Raw genomic sequence first — 15,975 nt, 5'->3', positions numbered from 1 at the left:
AATGGGATGTGGCCTGTTATCATTTTTAAGTAAACATTTTATCAAAGTAAAAAAATACATATGGAAAAGTGCACAAACCATATGTGGGCAGCTTGAAGAATTTTCATAAAAATACACTCAACAAACTAGCCTCCCCCATCAAGAAACAGGTCATCAGCTTGTGTCTGTGTCCCCTCACTGCCCCTCCAACAAAAAGAAGTTTGTATTTGAAAAGGACCTTAGTGACTGCCTTTAAAGTCTCACCTTTTCATAGTTTTTAATTTTTAGTTTTTGCTCAAGTTATATAGGCACACAGCTTAATGGTCCAACACAGTACGAGTTTTGCTATTAAACAAAGAGCATGCCACAGGTCCCTGCCCCCATATTTCACTCCCTGTAAGGGAACCATTTCAACGCTGTCAGCTAGTTTCTCGGGTATCCACCTATATGTGTGTAATATGCTTGTATTGCTACTTCTTGATTTTTATCAGTTTTAGGCATTATTTATTCACTTGTCTCTCTGAAGAAGGAAGCCTTAGGTCCCCTCACTTCTCAGCCCCTACACCACACTTGTGCACCCCTCCCAATGCCCCAGACCCCTCAGAGACAGCGTAATTTGGGTGAAAGCAATCTTTGGTGTTTGCATTGCTTTTACTCTGTAAACACTATTTGGGGCAGAGGCATGTAGCCTCTTGCTTGCTTTTCCTTTCCAAGCACGTTTATTTTTCCAAGAGTTAATAATTGTCATTTTTATGTTTGTCTACAAACTTATCACTGATTCAACCTTACAGGCTGCCAGTTAATTCAGTCTCCTCTCAGAGTCCAGGCCAGTATGCCCAGTCTGCCGGGTTGCTCTATTTGGCTCTGCCTCACCAGGCACCAGGCGTGTTAGCTTCAGTGTGAACTGCTCACTCTTGTCTGCACAGCTGGCATCCCGAGATTCCCTACTTGCCTCCGCCTCCTTCCTACATACCATGTCTTCTCTTCTGTAGCCTACCCCTTCATTTTGGTAGAACACCACTTCTAGGAGCTTCATGAGAAGGAAAGCACAAAGGAAATAATGTTTTTGAACTCTTGTGTGTCTAAATGTATCTTTTTTTCCCCCCTGTCACTCACGCTGCACAGGGTAGCCCAGCTCCAGGGAGAGCAATTGATCACAATCTTAGCTGTAGAGGGCGCAGCTTACTGGCTCATGTGAGAATTGAACTGACAATCTCGGCGTTAGGAGCACGGGGCTCCAATCACCTGAGCCACCGGGCCGGCCCTAAAAATATCTTTATTCTGTTCTATACTTAATTCAAGGTAGTTTTGCTGGATATAGAATTGTAGGTCGGAAACGATTATTACCCTCAAAAGTTTGAAGGCATTGCTCTTTTGTCTTTTAGGTTTTCGGTGTTACCACTGAGAAGTCCGGAGCTGTTTGGAGCCCTAATAATTTTTGTGTGACCTGGTTTTATTCTCTGAAAGCTTTTAAGATGTGGAATCGTTCCCAGTGTTTGAAGTTGCACAACGACAGGCCTTAGTGAGGTTGACTTGTATCCACTGTGTGGGGTTGTTCCCAGAGCCTTTTCCATCTAAAAACCCTCTGCCATCAGTTCTGGGAAACTCTTCTGCATAATTTCATTGATACTTCTTTCCCCGTTTCCTCTGCTCTGTCTGAACTTTCATTATTCGGAAAGTAGATTTCCTGGCCGGGTGCTCTATTTTTCCCTCTCATATTCCACCTCATTTTATTTTTCTTCTGCTTTTTTAGAAGATTTCCCCAGTTTTACTTTCTAGTCTTCACACAGATTTTTCATTTCTATCGTATTTTAATTTCCAAAAAGGTTCTTTCCTGTTGTCTGGAGGATCCTTTTGATAAGAGGTAGCCTCCTGTTCTTGCTTCATGGTTGTGTAGCCTCTCTGTTTTCTTCTCCACGTATACTTCCTGTTCCCTCCGAGGCCCTCCCTTCACCATGTGTTTGTATCAATCTCTATTTTTCATGTGTGAGCCTTTCTTTAATGTCTGCAATCTCCGCTATCGGCTCACATTTAGGAGTGGGGGCCCAAAACGTTGACTGGAGCAGAGCTGTTCACTGTGGGTTCCGTGGTACATGACTTGGCTGGACTGTTTCATCAGGAATCCTCACTGTCAGTGTCTTTACATCTTTCCATCTCTTTTCTCTGTTCAGATTTCCCCAGACTCTTCTACTGTCCCGCCTGGAGGGTAATAGCCTGGCACCATTCTGGGAACCAAGGAGTACACGGGGCTGGGATCTGCAAAATCCTGACTGTCCACGTTCACTTAATCACGTTGTCAGTATGGTACACGCTGGCATTGAACTTACCTTGATCCTGGAGTCCAGAAACTCTGTTTTACTCTCTCCAAAAAAATACACCTCAAGTCTTTTTCCAGGTTGGGGATGGGCAGTTGCCTGGCTGTTCCAATTTGGGAAGGAGATCTGGCGGTCTGTCCCAGAAACAACTTTCTTCCAACCCTCTCTATTTGAGACCATCCTCACCTCACTCCCACTCCCAGACATAGGTGCATCTCCAATTTGCACTATGTAGACTAGAGTGTTGGTTTTTCTCACTCCTGGTCCATTTTCTCTTTTCTCAGGTCTATCAGTTAGGTTGCCACCTGTCTGCTTTCACCTTTTACTGCTGTTCTTTTTTCTCCAAGTTTCCCTGTCTTTCTGCACGTATGCCTTTAAAAATCTCTTATCTGATCTTTTCTTAGGAGTGAGTGAAATCATATGGGTGGTTCAACTGGCCTTTTTAATTGCAAGGCTCCCAATGATTTATTTTTCGAATTTTCTGTCTCCAAGACCTGGAGAGAGGAAAGAGCATGGTGAAGTCCCAAAGAACCCAGCACGCTTGAGTTCTCATCTTTCAGAGGATGGGAAGACCCCAGTCTAGCCCTAGAACCTTAGAAGTTGTTTGGCTGACTTGGATTCAATTAAAGAGAATTGGCTTTAAGGTAAGACACTCTGGGTAAGGAGGCTAGACTAGCTCTGCCACTTTTTACCAGGGTGACCTTGGGGAAGCTACTTCCCCGCTCTGGGCCTCCATTTCCTTATCTATAAAATGAGAACAGCAGTATCCTGCAGGATTGTGTGTGTCTATGTGTACGTGAGTGGGGGGGGAGGTTACTTTAAATGGCACGTGTAGAGTGGCCAGCACATTGCCCTGCAGGAATATAACAGGTGCACATTAAATGTTAGTTGTCTTCTCCTTCCCCATGGAGCTAGAGATTGCACCAGAGGTGACAACAAAATCTCCATCCCCAGAGCGGGGATCCACTTTGGCCAGGCCCCACATTCCAAGGCCAGGTGGCAAACCTCTCACAAGCCCCAGCAGGCCATGTGAGTTAGAAGCGAGGCATGTAACCTCACCCGTCTATCGACAGGCGGAAGAGCTCGACCTGGAAGGCAAACCTGGCTTGTAAAACCCGAAGAAAGTCATGAGGAAGCTTGGGTCATTTCACTTTAACCGGGATGGTTGGGCTGGGGGACGCCCCAATTCCTGGCCAGTGTGGATCTCAGCTCAGGTTGCCTGAGATGATCCCACTCCCGTCAGATGGAAGTTCTTTAACATTCTTTAACAGAGGTGTCTTTGGGCCTGAGGGCGCTCTTGGGAGCATCCAGAAGTCATACGACAGGACTACATTGTTTACTCCCTAGCATTAATCATGGATTTATTCAATAGGTTCCAAGAATCTGTCAAAAATCTTTGTCATTTCAATGCCAATGAATTAATAATATCAAATAAAAACTTATTATTTATTGACAGCTTAAGGATATGACAAGGACTATTCCAAGCCCTCTACATTTGTTAACTACTTTAAGCCCCGTAACACCCCAATGAAGGTAATACTATTACTGTGTCCATTTATAAATGAAGAATTTGAGGCAGAGAAAAGTGGCATAACTTGGGCATGGGTACACGGCTAGTAAGTTGCATATCCTGGATTTGGACCCAGGCAGGCCAGCTCCAAAGTCCACATACTCAAAATATTACGTAAAGTGTTTCCCGCCAAGAAGAATATTTATTGAGCTGTTAATATATTCTAAGGGAATTGTTTTACCTGGACCAGTGGTTTTTGATGGGGAAATCTTGCCCCCAAGGACACATTTGGCAATGTTTAGAGACATTTTTGGTTGTCACAACTTGGGGTCAGGAGGACGACTGGTGTCTAGTGGATAGAGACCAGGGACGCTACAAAACATCCTACAATATACAGGATAACGCCTACAACGAAGATTTACCTGACCCAAATGTCAGTAGTACTGAGGCGAAGAAACCCTGCCATGAAGCCATGAGAGGAAGGTCCATACTATGAATAGTTCTACATTTAAACAGAACGAAGCTCAGACTTACAGAGATGAGGTACGTTCCCCAAGTGGACATAGTAACGACAGAACGGGGACCAGAACCCGAGACTTCTGACTTTGCAGTCCAGTGACCGCACCTCCCCCCACAGTGCTGCTCTGCACTTCATTCTTCATTCTTGCCCGTGCGCCTCTTTTCTCCACCCTGACTTTATTTTGGAAACTACATTTGCAGAAAATTTGAAAGCACAACACAATGAATATTGCTATATCTTTCACCTAGATCCAAGTTTTAGCATGTCCCCACATTTGTTCTGTCTATCCCTCCCTCCACCCCAATTCTTTCTCTCAGTAAGATGTCTGGTTCATAGTAAGTCCTCGGTGAATGATCACCGGACATGGTGGCAAAGATGAAAACCTATCCCATATTCAAAGCCATCAATGTGTCACTGACATCCATTCATCTGCTCACTGAGACTGACACCGTAATCTCCCTCCCCTTCTTTTTGGAATTAAGTCGCAGGCATGCGTGTCCTAAGAACAAGGACATGGTCCTATAAAGCCACCGCATCATTATGAAAAGGTCTCAGTTGTCTGAGAATGTCTTTTATGGCTGCTTCCCCTCCCACCCTCACCCCCTCATCCAGGGTCTTATCAAGGTGCAAACATTTTATTTGGTTTATGCCTCCTGAGACTTTTGTAAAAGTCTAGAACAGCTTCCTTTCTTTTTGGTCTTTCAAAGCAATTGTGTTTGAAGAGTCCAAGCCCACTATCTTGTAGGATGTTCCACGTTATGGATTTGTCTGGCTGTGTCGTCATGATGCGATTGAGAGTAAACGTTCTTGTCAAGACTCCTCTACGCGGTTCCTACTGCCCCTCATCAGAAAACACACGATGTCAGTCTGTCTCATTCTTGGCAACGCTAACTTATCTCCTGGGTAAGGCGGTGGCTGCAGCTCTGCGCCACGTGCAGACACATTTCATCCTCCGAAATCAGTTACTTGATTTGTGGGCTGATACTTTGGGTCTATGTAAACATCCTGCCCCTCAAACAGAAAGGTTTATACACTTGTCATTTTTTTCAGACTGCGTGAATTTAGAGACAAAAAAAAATTGCTTCTTCAGTTTCACTAGGGACAGTATCTCCCTTCCAGGATTGCGGTAAGGGCAATGCTATAGACTGCCTAAATTGTATCCCCGAAAAATCATGTGTTGAAGCCTTAACCCCTAATGTGACGGTGTTTGGAGGTGGGGCCGTTTGGAGGTGATTTGGTTCAGGTAAGGTCACAAGGGTGGGGTCTTCATGATGGGATTAGTGTCCTTATAAGAAGCGAGACAACAGACAGCATGCTGTCTCTCTCTCTGCCATGTGATGACACAGTGAGAGGTGGCCGTCTGGCACCCAGGAAGAGGGCTCTCACCAGAACCAGACCATGCTGGCTCCCTGATCTTGGACTGCCAGCCTCCAGAATTGTGGGAAGATACATTTCTGTTGCTTACACCACCCAGTCTATGTAGTATTTTTGTCATGGCAGCCTGAGCTAAGACAGATTAAGTGCTAAAACCCTCACGACAGTTTCTAGGACATAATTTGACCCAGAAATAGCTAATGAGTATAATAGAATTTGTTTCTATAATCTGAAATCCTGGGATTTTTCTTGAGTTGCTCAGGAAAAGGGCGGGGCTGGGACAGTGAGTGACCTGGTAAGTTCTGTCCAAACTTGCTTCTGGCAGACCAAACTTCTCAAAGTGAGGGCCTCATAAGGAGGAGTGGGGTCTGACACCTCCCTGACACCATGGCCCTAATGGTGGCTCGTTGGCCCACACTGAAAATGTTGGGGAGACAGACGGAATGGGTTTGGAACTTATTGCCTCTCACCAGCTGTAGGACCCTAGGCATGTTATCGATCCCCTTTAAACCTCAGTTTCCTTATATGTGAGAAGACGTATTAATTGTACTTGCCTATAGAGTCGGTACAAGGATGAACTGAAATAGCAAATTCAGACCTTTGCAGAATGCCCATCATGTAAGTAAGCACTCGTCAACCACAGGAAAGGCTTGGGTGTTAGAAATAGTGGTCAAAGATTTAAACAAAGTCACGTTGGACGAGGTTAGCGGGCTCCGTGACAGTCCCCGTTCTGGTGTGGCCATGCAGGGGGAGTGAAGAATGGGGGGGCTCTGACATGCCTGCTGCCCCCTTGCAGGGAGCAGGGAGCACAAAGAGGCCCTGGCTGTATAGTTTCTCTTCTAGTGGAGGAAATACCGACAGGCATCTAAGCAGATGTCCTGTGATACGTGCTATGAAGAAAATACACAGAGCACCATTACAGAGGGTGACTTTGGGGCGCAGGGGGGTCTGCTGATAGAGTTGTCACAAGTAGGACTCTCGGAGTACATGACCTGAAGGATAAGACTGGACGGATGAGAGGGAACGAGCGCGCGTGCAGAAGTGCCGAGGTGCAAAGGTACAGGACAGGACAGGGAAGTAGAAGTCGGGGAGGGGCGGCCTCCGTGCATCTGGAGATTAAAGAATGAGAGCACGAGATGGGCTGGAAGTGGCTGGCAGAGGCCTGACCACCTAGGGCTGTGGAGGCCACAGAAAGGGCAATGGGAAGCCCCTGAAGACGGGCTTTGACATTGTGGTAACACATATGCACCATAAAATCGACCACTTTCACCATTTTTAAGTGTACAGTTCAGGGACAGTAAGTGCATTCCCACCGTTGTGCAAACATCTCCACCATCTGTCTCCAGAACTTTTTCATCTTCCCACCTGAAAATCCATACCCGTTAAACATGAACTCTCCACACCCCACGTCCCCCAGCCCCGGAAGGGTTTTAAACAAGGAGATAATGTAACCGGACTGGCATTCTGAGGAGGTGACTATAGATGAATGAACAAACAATGAAATGAAAATGGCAAATGAATCATTGCAGGGCAGGAGCAGGGAGAGAGGGTTTGCGCAGGAGTGGACACGAAGGAAAACAGGCAGAAGAGAGAAGCACTGAGAGGCGGTACAGGCAGGATTCAGGGCAGCCATTCCCCTCTCCCTGTAGTGGGGGTGGGGGCGGGGCTGGGTGCTGGTGGGGGGTTGGGGGATGGGCACTGGCAGGGGTGGGGGGGATGGGCTGCAGGGGTGGGGGGAGGTACTCACAGCTGACCTGGGAGCCCAGCTTGTGCTCCCAGACGGCGTGCAGCTGCTGATACTCCTGCTGCGCAAGCTCCAGGCGCTGCTGCTTCACCTGGTAGATCTCCTTTTGTGCACTTAGGGCCTCCTGGGCCACCACCAGGTAATCCTTCAGCATGTGCTCCTGCTCCCGCCGCCATTGTACCCGGGGGTCCTCGATCTGAGTGGTTTCTGGAACAGACCCCAGAGACTCTAGGTCAGCACCTCACAACTCTTTGTTGGGCTGGGGGCCTGTGGAATCCACTACCAGAGAACAAAAAGCATAATGAATACAAAACCACAATCAATGTGAATGGGTTAAACTTACCTGTTAAAGAACAGAGACTCTTCATTGCGATTAAGCAAATACACACACCATAAACCAGGATCGGTTTCCAAACCTAAAGTCAATCTGTCTGAAAACAGCTAGGAGAAAGACCAGACTTGAGTTCTAATCTAGACAAAGAGTCTCAACGACATTGTAGATGTTTAACACCTGTTTTGACAAAGAGTAAAGTAAAACAACTAACATTTCAGAGGATATGAAGAAAGCGGCACCTCCATACCTACTGGAAATGTAAATTAGAACACCCTAACTAGAGGGCCATCTGACCATGCACATTGAGAGCCTGCAAATGTTCATACCCTTTGACCAATAATTCCCCCTAATTTATTATAAAAACTAATAAAAAATTCAGGCAAAGATGCATTGGTACAAAACCATGATAATAATGATAACAACAATGAAAATAAATAACAAGCACTTAATAATGTTTATTCTATGCCAAGTACTATTCTAATTACTTTATATCTATTTATTCCTTCAATCCTTTCACAAACCCTATCAAGGGAGATTCTCTCACTACCCCCATTACACAAAAGAGAAAACTGAAACAGAGAGAGAGGTTAAGTAGCTTGCTCAAGGTCATGCAGGAAATAAGTGTTCACATAAGTATGTTATATTTACATAATATACTAATACAGTCTTTAAAAATGTCTTTGAAGAAAATTAATAAACTGGAAAGGTGCTTCTGATACAAAAGTGAAAGTACAGGGTGCAAAACTGCATAATTTTGTATTTATCAAAATAAATATGCAGTTCTCCCAAAGATTAAGCGGAAACTTAGCAAATGATCAATAGTCACTGTCTTGATTCTTCATTTTAATTTTTTAAATTTTATGTACAATAAATATGTGCAGTGATAATTTTTTTGGGGGGGAGGAGTCAGAAGACAAAGAGACGTTAAAGAAAAGAGGCTAGCCAGAAGCTGAGCAGATGTACAAGAGGTCAAAGCATCAATGCCCAAGACTGTCAACTCCTCAGTCATTTCCCGCTCGGTGGGTGGAGTCAGGGATGACTGACACACCAGAAATGGTATAATCGGGGCCACCTGGTACATCCAGCCTGCAGACAGGTTTTGCTTAGCCCAAAGGCCTTTGAAGTACTGGTATTCAAAACCAGGAGAACGTGCCACTCGCAGCTTGAAACTCTCCACTGGCTCCCACCTGACATGGAGCCAAAGCCAGAAGAACCCTTAAGGCAGAACACTGCCCACCTACATCCTGCTGTTCTCTGGCCTGCTGTCCTTCTCCCTGCTGCCCCACTCATCCCGCGGTCTGCACGCCTGCCTCCTTGCCATCCCTGGAGCAAGCTGAATGTGATCACACCTTAGTTTTTTGCTCTGTCTGTCCTCTCTACTTGAAACGCTCCCTCACCTCCTTTAAGGCTTGGCTCACACCTCATTTTCTCAACAAGTCTTTCCCCCGCCCTCCCCCGGCCACCCGCAAACCCATCCCAGCACACCCCGGCCTCACACTCGGCTTTCAAATTTTCCCATAATACTGATAATTTTCTAACATACTACACAATCTGCTTATTTATTCTGTTTATTTCCTCATTTGCCACAATGGAAGCTCTCTAAGAGCAAGGATCATTTCCCTCTCATGTATCCCGAGCTCCCAGGACAGTGCCTGGAACGTGACAGGTAGTCAATACACATTTGCTGAATGAATGAAGGCTAGATGGTGGATTTAATTTGTTGTTCCATTCTGTTGTGTCTATAACTCTTAAGAGTGTAATTTCAGTCGGTGTACAAAACACACACACAGAGGACGGGTCCGAGTCCACAGCCCTGAATGCTTGGGCCTCGATGGTCTCCTTCAGACCGCATTTGTATCACTGGCTCCATCTACACAGGGGGCACCCTCCATGCAACAAGGGCACCTTCCAACCAGAAGGAAAGCAGCAGCCTAATAGCTGGTAAAATGACCAGACAGAATTACTCCTATTCTGACCCCCATTTACTCACTCCCCTCCACATCCCCACCCCATTTCTGCCATCGTCCCCTCAAGAATAAACTCTGCTCCTGTCCGCTACTCCTTCCTTCCTTCCATCTCTCCATCGTCTCCCAGAAGCGCCTTCAAAGCCCGCTCTCACCATCAGGCTTTAATGAGGGGGATGCACTCAGCAATTAGAAACAGGAAAGGACTGATCAGGGTTCCTGTACCTCCGTGTTTCACCCCGCACACCATGCGGCCCTGCAGCATTAACCTCCTTCCCCATACACACTCAATTAGGCATACTTACTTCTCATTATCCAGTATGCAATCATGAGTGCTAATAAAAAGCTCTGCTACCCCCAACAATGCGATTAATGCCATTAGCTGTCTCTCAGAAACTCTTCTACCCCTTGGCACCAACAACAGTCCGTTCATTCATCCATTGTAGTCACGCATTCATGCGTGTACGCCCTTTTCTTTCTAGCAGAGGTCAAGTGCACACCTACTGTGTGTCCTACCAGGCAAAGGCCTGGGGTCAGAGAGATGAAATGGACACTCTCCTACTCCAGAAACAATTGCAGCAACAGCTAAGTGGTTACACTGCAGGGTGCTGAGGGGCTCACAGAGGTATGGCCAGGTGCTACTGACACCCAGAGAGGGAAGTGGATGTGGATGGAGAAGCATCCCAGTGCTGGTTCAAACCCCAGCTCTGCGGTGTTTTAGCTGCGTATGGAGCGGTCAATTACTACCACTTCGTCCCATTTATAAGATGGGGACAATCATCCTACACGCCTCAGGGTAGTTGAGAGGATTAAATGAGAAGCGGCCCATCAAGGGCCTCGCCCAGCACAGGGCACAGAGTATATGCTCCGTGAATGGGCTGCTAGGATTTGGAGCCGCAGGCTTTGCCAGGCCTGTCTCATCTCAATCCATTCTCCTCCTGCCTGAAAGGATAAAGGAAATCCTCTTGTTCAGAAGGTTGAGAATGGAGACAGAAAAACAGAAAAACCCTCTTTCCTCTGTACACATGAACAAATGGGGCAGCAAATTTCAGAGGACAGGAGTGCTCTTGGCCAAGAAGGTACACGACGGATGAGGCCCAAATACACATCAACTCTCCCTGGCTGGAGGACCACAACCTGGCTTCCTCCACCTGTCAGACAACATGCTTCTCCCTTTCTCAACCTAGTCCTCCATCACAGGCCCAAGGAGAAAGACCCTAGGAGTCTTCATTCTGGATCGGGATATTTGGATCACAGATGCAAAGCGAGGGTGGTGGACGGGTCGGGTAGAGACGCACATATCAACCCACTATGGACACATGTGTGCACGCGGCTGGGAACTTGCTGGGGCTCTGGCTGCTCCAAAATGATCTGGCAATGACAATGACACCTCTACCTTTTATGAAAAAAAACCTTACGCACATGAATTGATACATGGAGAAAAGAAAAGAATGCATGCACGCACACACATAAACACACACGTTTGGGAAATTTCTGGAATGATACATAAGAAATTGTCAGCAGGGCTCTGGCTCTGTAAACCTGGGGAGATGGGTTGCAAGAGGTGGAGTTTCGGATTCTATTTAAACCTCTTCGAAACTGCTATCTTACACGAGCATACATTTTCTAGCTATCTCTACATTGACATCTCTATAGAACTAATAACACAAAACACAATCCGGCTTCAAGAACCTCCGCTGGTAGCTCTTCCAGACTTGGGGGTGAGCGTGGAGGGAGGGGAATGGGGAAAGGAGGATGGCCAGGAACTTACTGGTGTTGTGGTCTATGAAGTAATCTCCAACCTGTGGGTCGTACGCCTCTTCCCATCCTAGCGGCAGCTCATTACTGATGCAGTCGGCAAAGGTGAGCGGTTTGGTGTACCTGGCAGGGAGAGGAGAAACAGAGCGTATCAGCCGACAGCCCCCAAGCCCCTGAAGCTCGCTGCTTCTCTTGGCTTTCCTGCTCTTCAGGGCTAGCCCAACAGATCCAGACACTGCGCTGCCACCAGACCTGCCCTGGTGTCCCGGGAAGGAGAACACATGGAAGGAGGCAGGGAATCTGAGTTCCCGTCCCAGCTTTGCCACTAACAAAGAGTAATTTGAGCAGGTCACCTTCCTCTTCGGGGCTTCTGTTTCTGCATCTCTAACGGAGGGCTTTGCGGGAAAGGGCTCGCAGGTCCAGTCCTGCTTCTAAGCTGGGACTCCAGCCCTCTCTGGCTTCTCCACCTGCAACTCACGCACCCAGCCCATGCCCAGTCTTCCTCCTGGCCCCAGCCCGTGTGTGCCAAGCCCGCTTCCCCTCTGCAAAGCTGCAGGAGCAGCATCTAGAATAGCAGATGTTCCATCCCTGTGAGTTTGGCCAAAAGTAGTGTTTATTTGCCTCCTGCGCTGGTTCCCCAATGCCGGCACCCCTGATGGCCTTCCCTAGACAAGCCAGGCCAAACTGATCTTTCGGCACTAACCACCCTCTAAGTCCCCATTCTGCGGGGAGTGGAGTGGCAGTAAGCACCCAGTCAGACAAAGAAATCACCCAGCTAAATGAACAAAGGCTTGTCAAGCTTGGAAAACGCCACAGACCACTGGTCAAGTATTTCAGCCAGAGTGCAGGGAGCCAGGAATCTAGACATACAACAGTCAGACTGAGGGGCCCCTCCAGACAGTTCCTTTGGTTACTCCCACTTACTGCCTCTGCCTAAAATACATATTCGGATCTTCTCCCTCTCCTGTCCGCTCCCACCCGCCTCCCAATTTCGGAAGCCCAGAGGCTCAGCTTCGGAGTCGCCACTCTTTCTACAGACTGGTAAACTGAAGTTCAACAGGACAGGAAGAAAGATGCCTAGGTTGGCGTCTGGGATTCCTCATCGAGAGCTTCCCTCCAGGCCACAGAAACCTACTCTCTCTCGTCCTGTGCAATTTCCTTCCTTCTTACACTCACTCCAAATCAAATTTAAAGCAAAATACATGGAAAAACAGCAACACCTTAAGAGTCTCGGGTAAAGAGATCTGGTGTGTTCACGACCACTGTATATCCAGAGTCTGGTAGGCTGCAAAAACTATCTATTGACTGAATGAATGGATAGCTCAAAAGTTTCTATTAGTAATTTATAGCTATACTGTAGGAGATAATAAGGGTGAAGCCAGAGGTATGTATGATATGCAACAGACTACACACTATCTAATAAGTGTTCAATAAGCATTACTTGTATTAGCTGTGTGAGTCTGACAACTTACTTAACCTCTCTGAGCCCCAGAATTTTTATCTGCAAAGTGGGGATAATAATAATTCTCCAGGTCATTGGTTAGCTTAAATAAGCTCACGTGCGCAAGAACATTTAGCACAGGTCCTGGTGTGCTCAGAAGACATTAGTTATTATATTCTGTTTCCCAGAAGGGAAACTGAGGCTAAGAAAGAATGACATTCTCAATGTCAATGACAAAACTGGGATGTCAAAGAAGGCAGTGTGTGCAGAGCCCCTGCTGTGAGCCAAGGGGTTCTCTTAAAAGCTGACATCTTCTATGCATCTCCCCAGCCCCAAGGAAAATAAATCACAAGCCACTGCCTTGGAGTAAAAGGAGGAAAAAATGGAGAAGATACACACGTGGAGGGAACTTTCCTCAACTAAGAATGCACTTCGTTCAGGAGTGTCCGTGCCAGTCTGGATACAGTTTTTGCAAAACTGCCTTCAGCCCACCCCCCACCACCCCGTGCTCCCCCCAGATTTCAGAAACAAAAGGCCCCATCCCAGAGCACCTCCGCCTCCTCCATCTTCTCTATGTGTTTGCTCCTTCTTCCTTATGGAGAGTGAAGGCCAGGGACCAAGAGGCCAATCTCATCCAACATCATTTTACCCAACAAAGCTTTGAAAGGGTCTCTGAAGAAAAGCACACATGGGCATACCCCTGCACGGTGAGTGACCCTATCAATGAAGACAGGTACATCTGAGGAAACAGGGAAGCTCAGGCCGAACCCACTCAAGACCTCTCTTGCTGGCTCATTTCTCTCCCTGCACGCTGCCCTGAAAACCCTGCCTGCCAGCCTGGCTGTGGAGAGAGAAATCTTATGATACATACAGTTTGCAACCCAGGAAACCGAGAAGATATATGTCCCTTTCCAACAGCCCCCTGCACCTTCCGGTATAAGGCTCACCACCTTTCAACATTCCTCCCTGGGGATTAATGACATGATTCCATCCAGGATGCATCTGAGCAACGGAATCCTACGTCCCTTCTAACTGGTGCTCAGTAAATATTTGTGGAATGGGTGAACACAATAATGCGACGTAGGAACAAAAAGTAACAATGTATTCTATATTATATGTAACAATGTGTTCTATAGTTTGCTATCATGGAAGGATGCTCTCAATCTATGAGAAAAACATTGGTAAAAGAACATCTACAGGATACTGCTATGTGTATTTTGCCTTAAAGTGTGTGTGAGTGTGTGTGTGTGTAGAAGAGAAACTGGAAAGATATACAGTAAAAGGTTATCTCGGCCCAGGGATTTCGATGTTGATTTAAATTTTTTCCTTTTTTCTTTTTTTTTACTAATTTCTCCATAGTGTTCATATACTACTTGTATTAATTGTTACTAAAATATTTACTAATGGCTAAATCTAGGCCTAGAAAGCACATTACACACATTATATTCCCTCTCTGGGTAGCAGGCACCCTTACTCCATTTTACCAATGTGAAAAGATCAGCATCATGCAGTTAGTAAACCCCAGAATATAATATGAAGCCCCACGGCCTGATTTCCAAACCTGAGCTTTGCTAACAAAAATGAATGAGACCATGAGACCACGAGAGTCTGAGAATACAGAGTAAGCTATGTTAGAGATACAGATGGACCAGAGGGAAGTCTGACGCAGGCAAAAGGCACTGGAGCTCCGGCGTATTTGTACCTTTAGTTACACGCGTATATCCCGCCATACAAAGACATCACTTGGAAAACCCACAGCTGCTTAATGAAGAGGCAATTAAACGTTTCAAAGTCATTAACCCAAGAGATTCACTGTGCTCTCTGGGTATGAAGATGGGGATGGGGGAGGCAGGACTGAAACACCAAAAATGCATCCCTTTCCCAGGAAACCATGAACTCCGCAGATTGCTCCCGTCTTAGACACCGAGAAGTCAGGACTGAAATAAACGGTAGCCACAAGAACCCGTAATGTGACTGACGTGTGGATGGCGGGGAGGCTGCTGACATGCTGATTCTCACCGGCAGGAGTACGGAACAGTGCCTCGCGGGGCTGAAGAAGAAGGAGTAAAGAGGACCCACTCAGGGAGAGGGCGAGGGGAAAGGAGGGCGGTGGTTTGATGTGTAGGGTTCCCTTCTACGTGACCATGGGCGGGAGCGGAGGGCTGGTATCCTGACTCCTAGAGCTCTTCCATGGGAAAGAGGACCCTTCTATTAGAAGACTATACAACTTGCAAAAAATCTGGACAGCAAGCATCTCTCTGGAAGAAATGCCAAGAGGGAGATGAATTATTCAGTGTGCAGAGACGTGTCATTCAGAGAATCAGGATGAAGAGAAGTGTTTTGAGCTGCATGAGGATTTAAACACACACACACACACACACACACACACACACACACACACGCATATACCCGTGCACGTGCTCCTCTTCCTGCCAGGGAGAGGAAGTGTTTAAACCAGTCCTCCCGGGAAACTGTGGGTGCTTCTCTGGTCTGCAACGTTTCCCCTTGGGCTAGTGCCAAGAATGTGAGCTGGGAAGAGATGTCCGCTTTCAGATGTGGCCAGGACTTGGGGGCCCTGCCTGGAACTCTCAGCCCCCTGCCCTCCCATGAAGCGGTTTGCCCCAATCCGGTCCCAGCCTTCAGCCTCCACTCCCTGGGCTGCTGAAAACCCCGATGTGAAATCAAATGACCCAAATGCTGGAAGGGCGAGAGGGAGGGAGGAGAGGGAAGGAAAGGTGCCAAGCAAGAACTAGTTTTGCCTCTTCTTAATTACAAATCTCTGAAGGAATACAAACATTCCAGAGTGTTTCACAATAGGCCCTCCTGGAAAATGGGCCCGGATGTGTCACCTTGGAGACAGGTAGGTTCTGGCGGATCCCTGAGCACACGGCACCCTTGTCCCGCCTCCCAGCTCCACGTTGCTTTCCTGTGGGCTATGGGAGAGGGTCTGGGAGCACACTGCCACGGCCGCCCGGCATTCAGTATTCAGACAGTGCGTCTTTTCTAAGAAGGCAGCTCAGAGAAGGAGCGGAAAGG

The 15,975-nt window shown here is 47.1% G+C and overlaps 1 protein-coding gene across 1 annotated transcript in view; it reads right to left on the bottom strand.

Moving 5' to 3' along the window:
* WWC1 (WW and C2 domain containing 1) overlaps positions 1-15,975 on the bottom strand; it is a 127,206-nt gene that overhangs the window by 53,688 nt on the left and 57,543 nt on the right. The window contains exons 2-3 of the mRNA XM_033096266.1: positions 11,512-11,621; positions 7,446-7,649 (exon numbers count right to left, since the gene is read on the bottom strand). Of these exons, the coding sequence (XP_032952157.1) occupies positions 7,446-7,649; positions 11,512-11,621 (314 nt within the window). The remainder of the gene's footprint in view (positions 1-7,445; positions 7,650-11,511; positions 11,622-15,975) is intronic.

This window comes from Rhinolophus ferrumequinum, chromosome 24 (assembly GCF_004115265.2).
Source record: "Rhinolophus ferrumequinum isolate MPI-CBG mRhiFer1 chromosome 24, mRhiFer1_v1.p, whole genome shotgun sequence".
NCBI classification, from domain to species: Eukaryota; Metazoa; Chordata; class Mammalia; order Chiroptera; family Rhinolophidae; genus Rhinolophus; species Rhinolophus ferrumequinum.
This window is presented reverse-complemented; position numbering and strand designations above follow the sequence as displayed.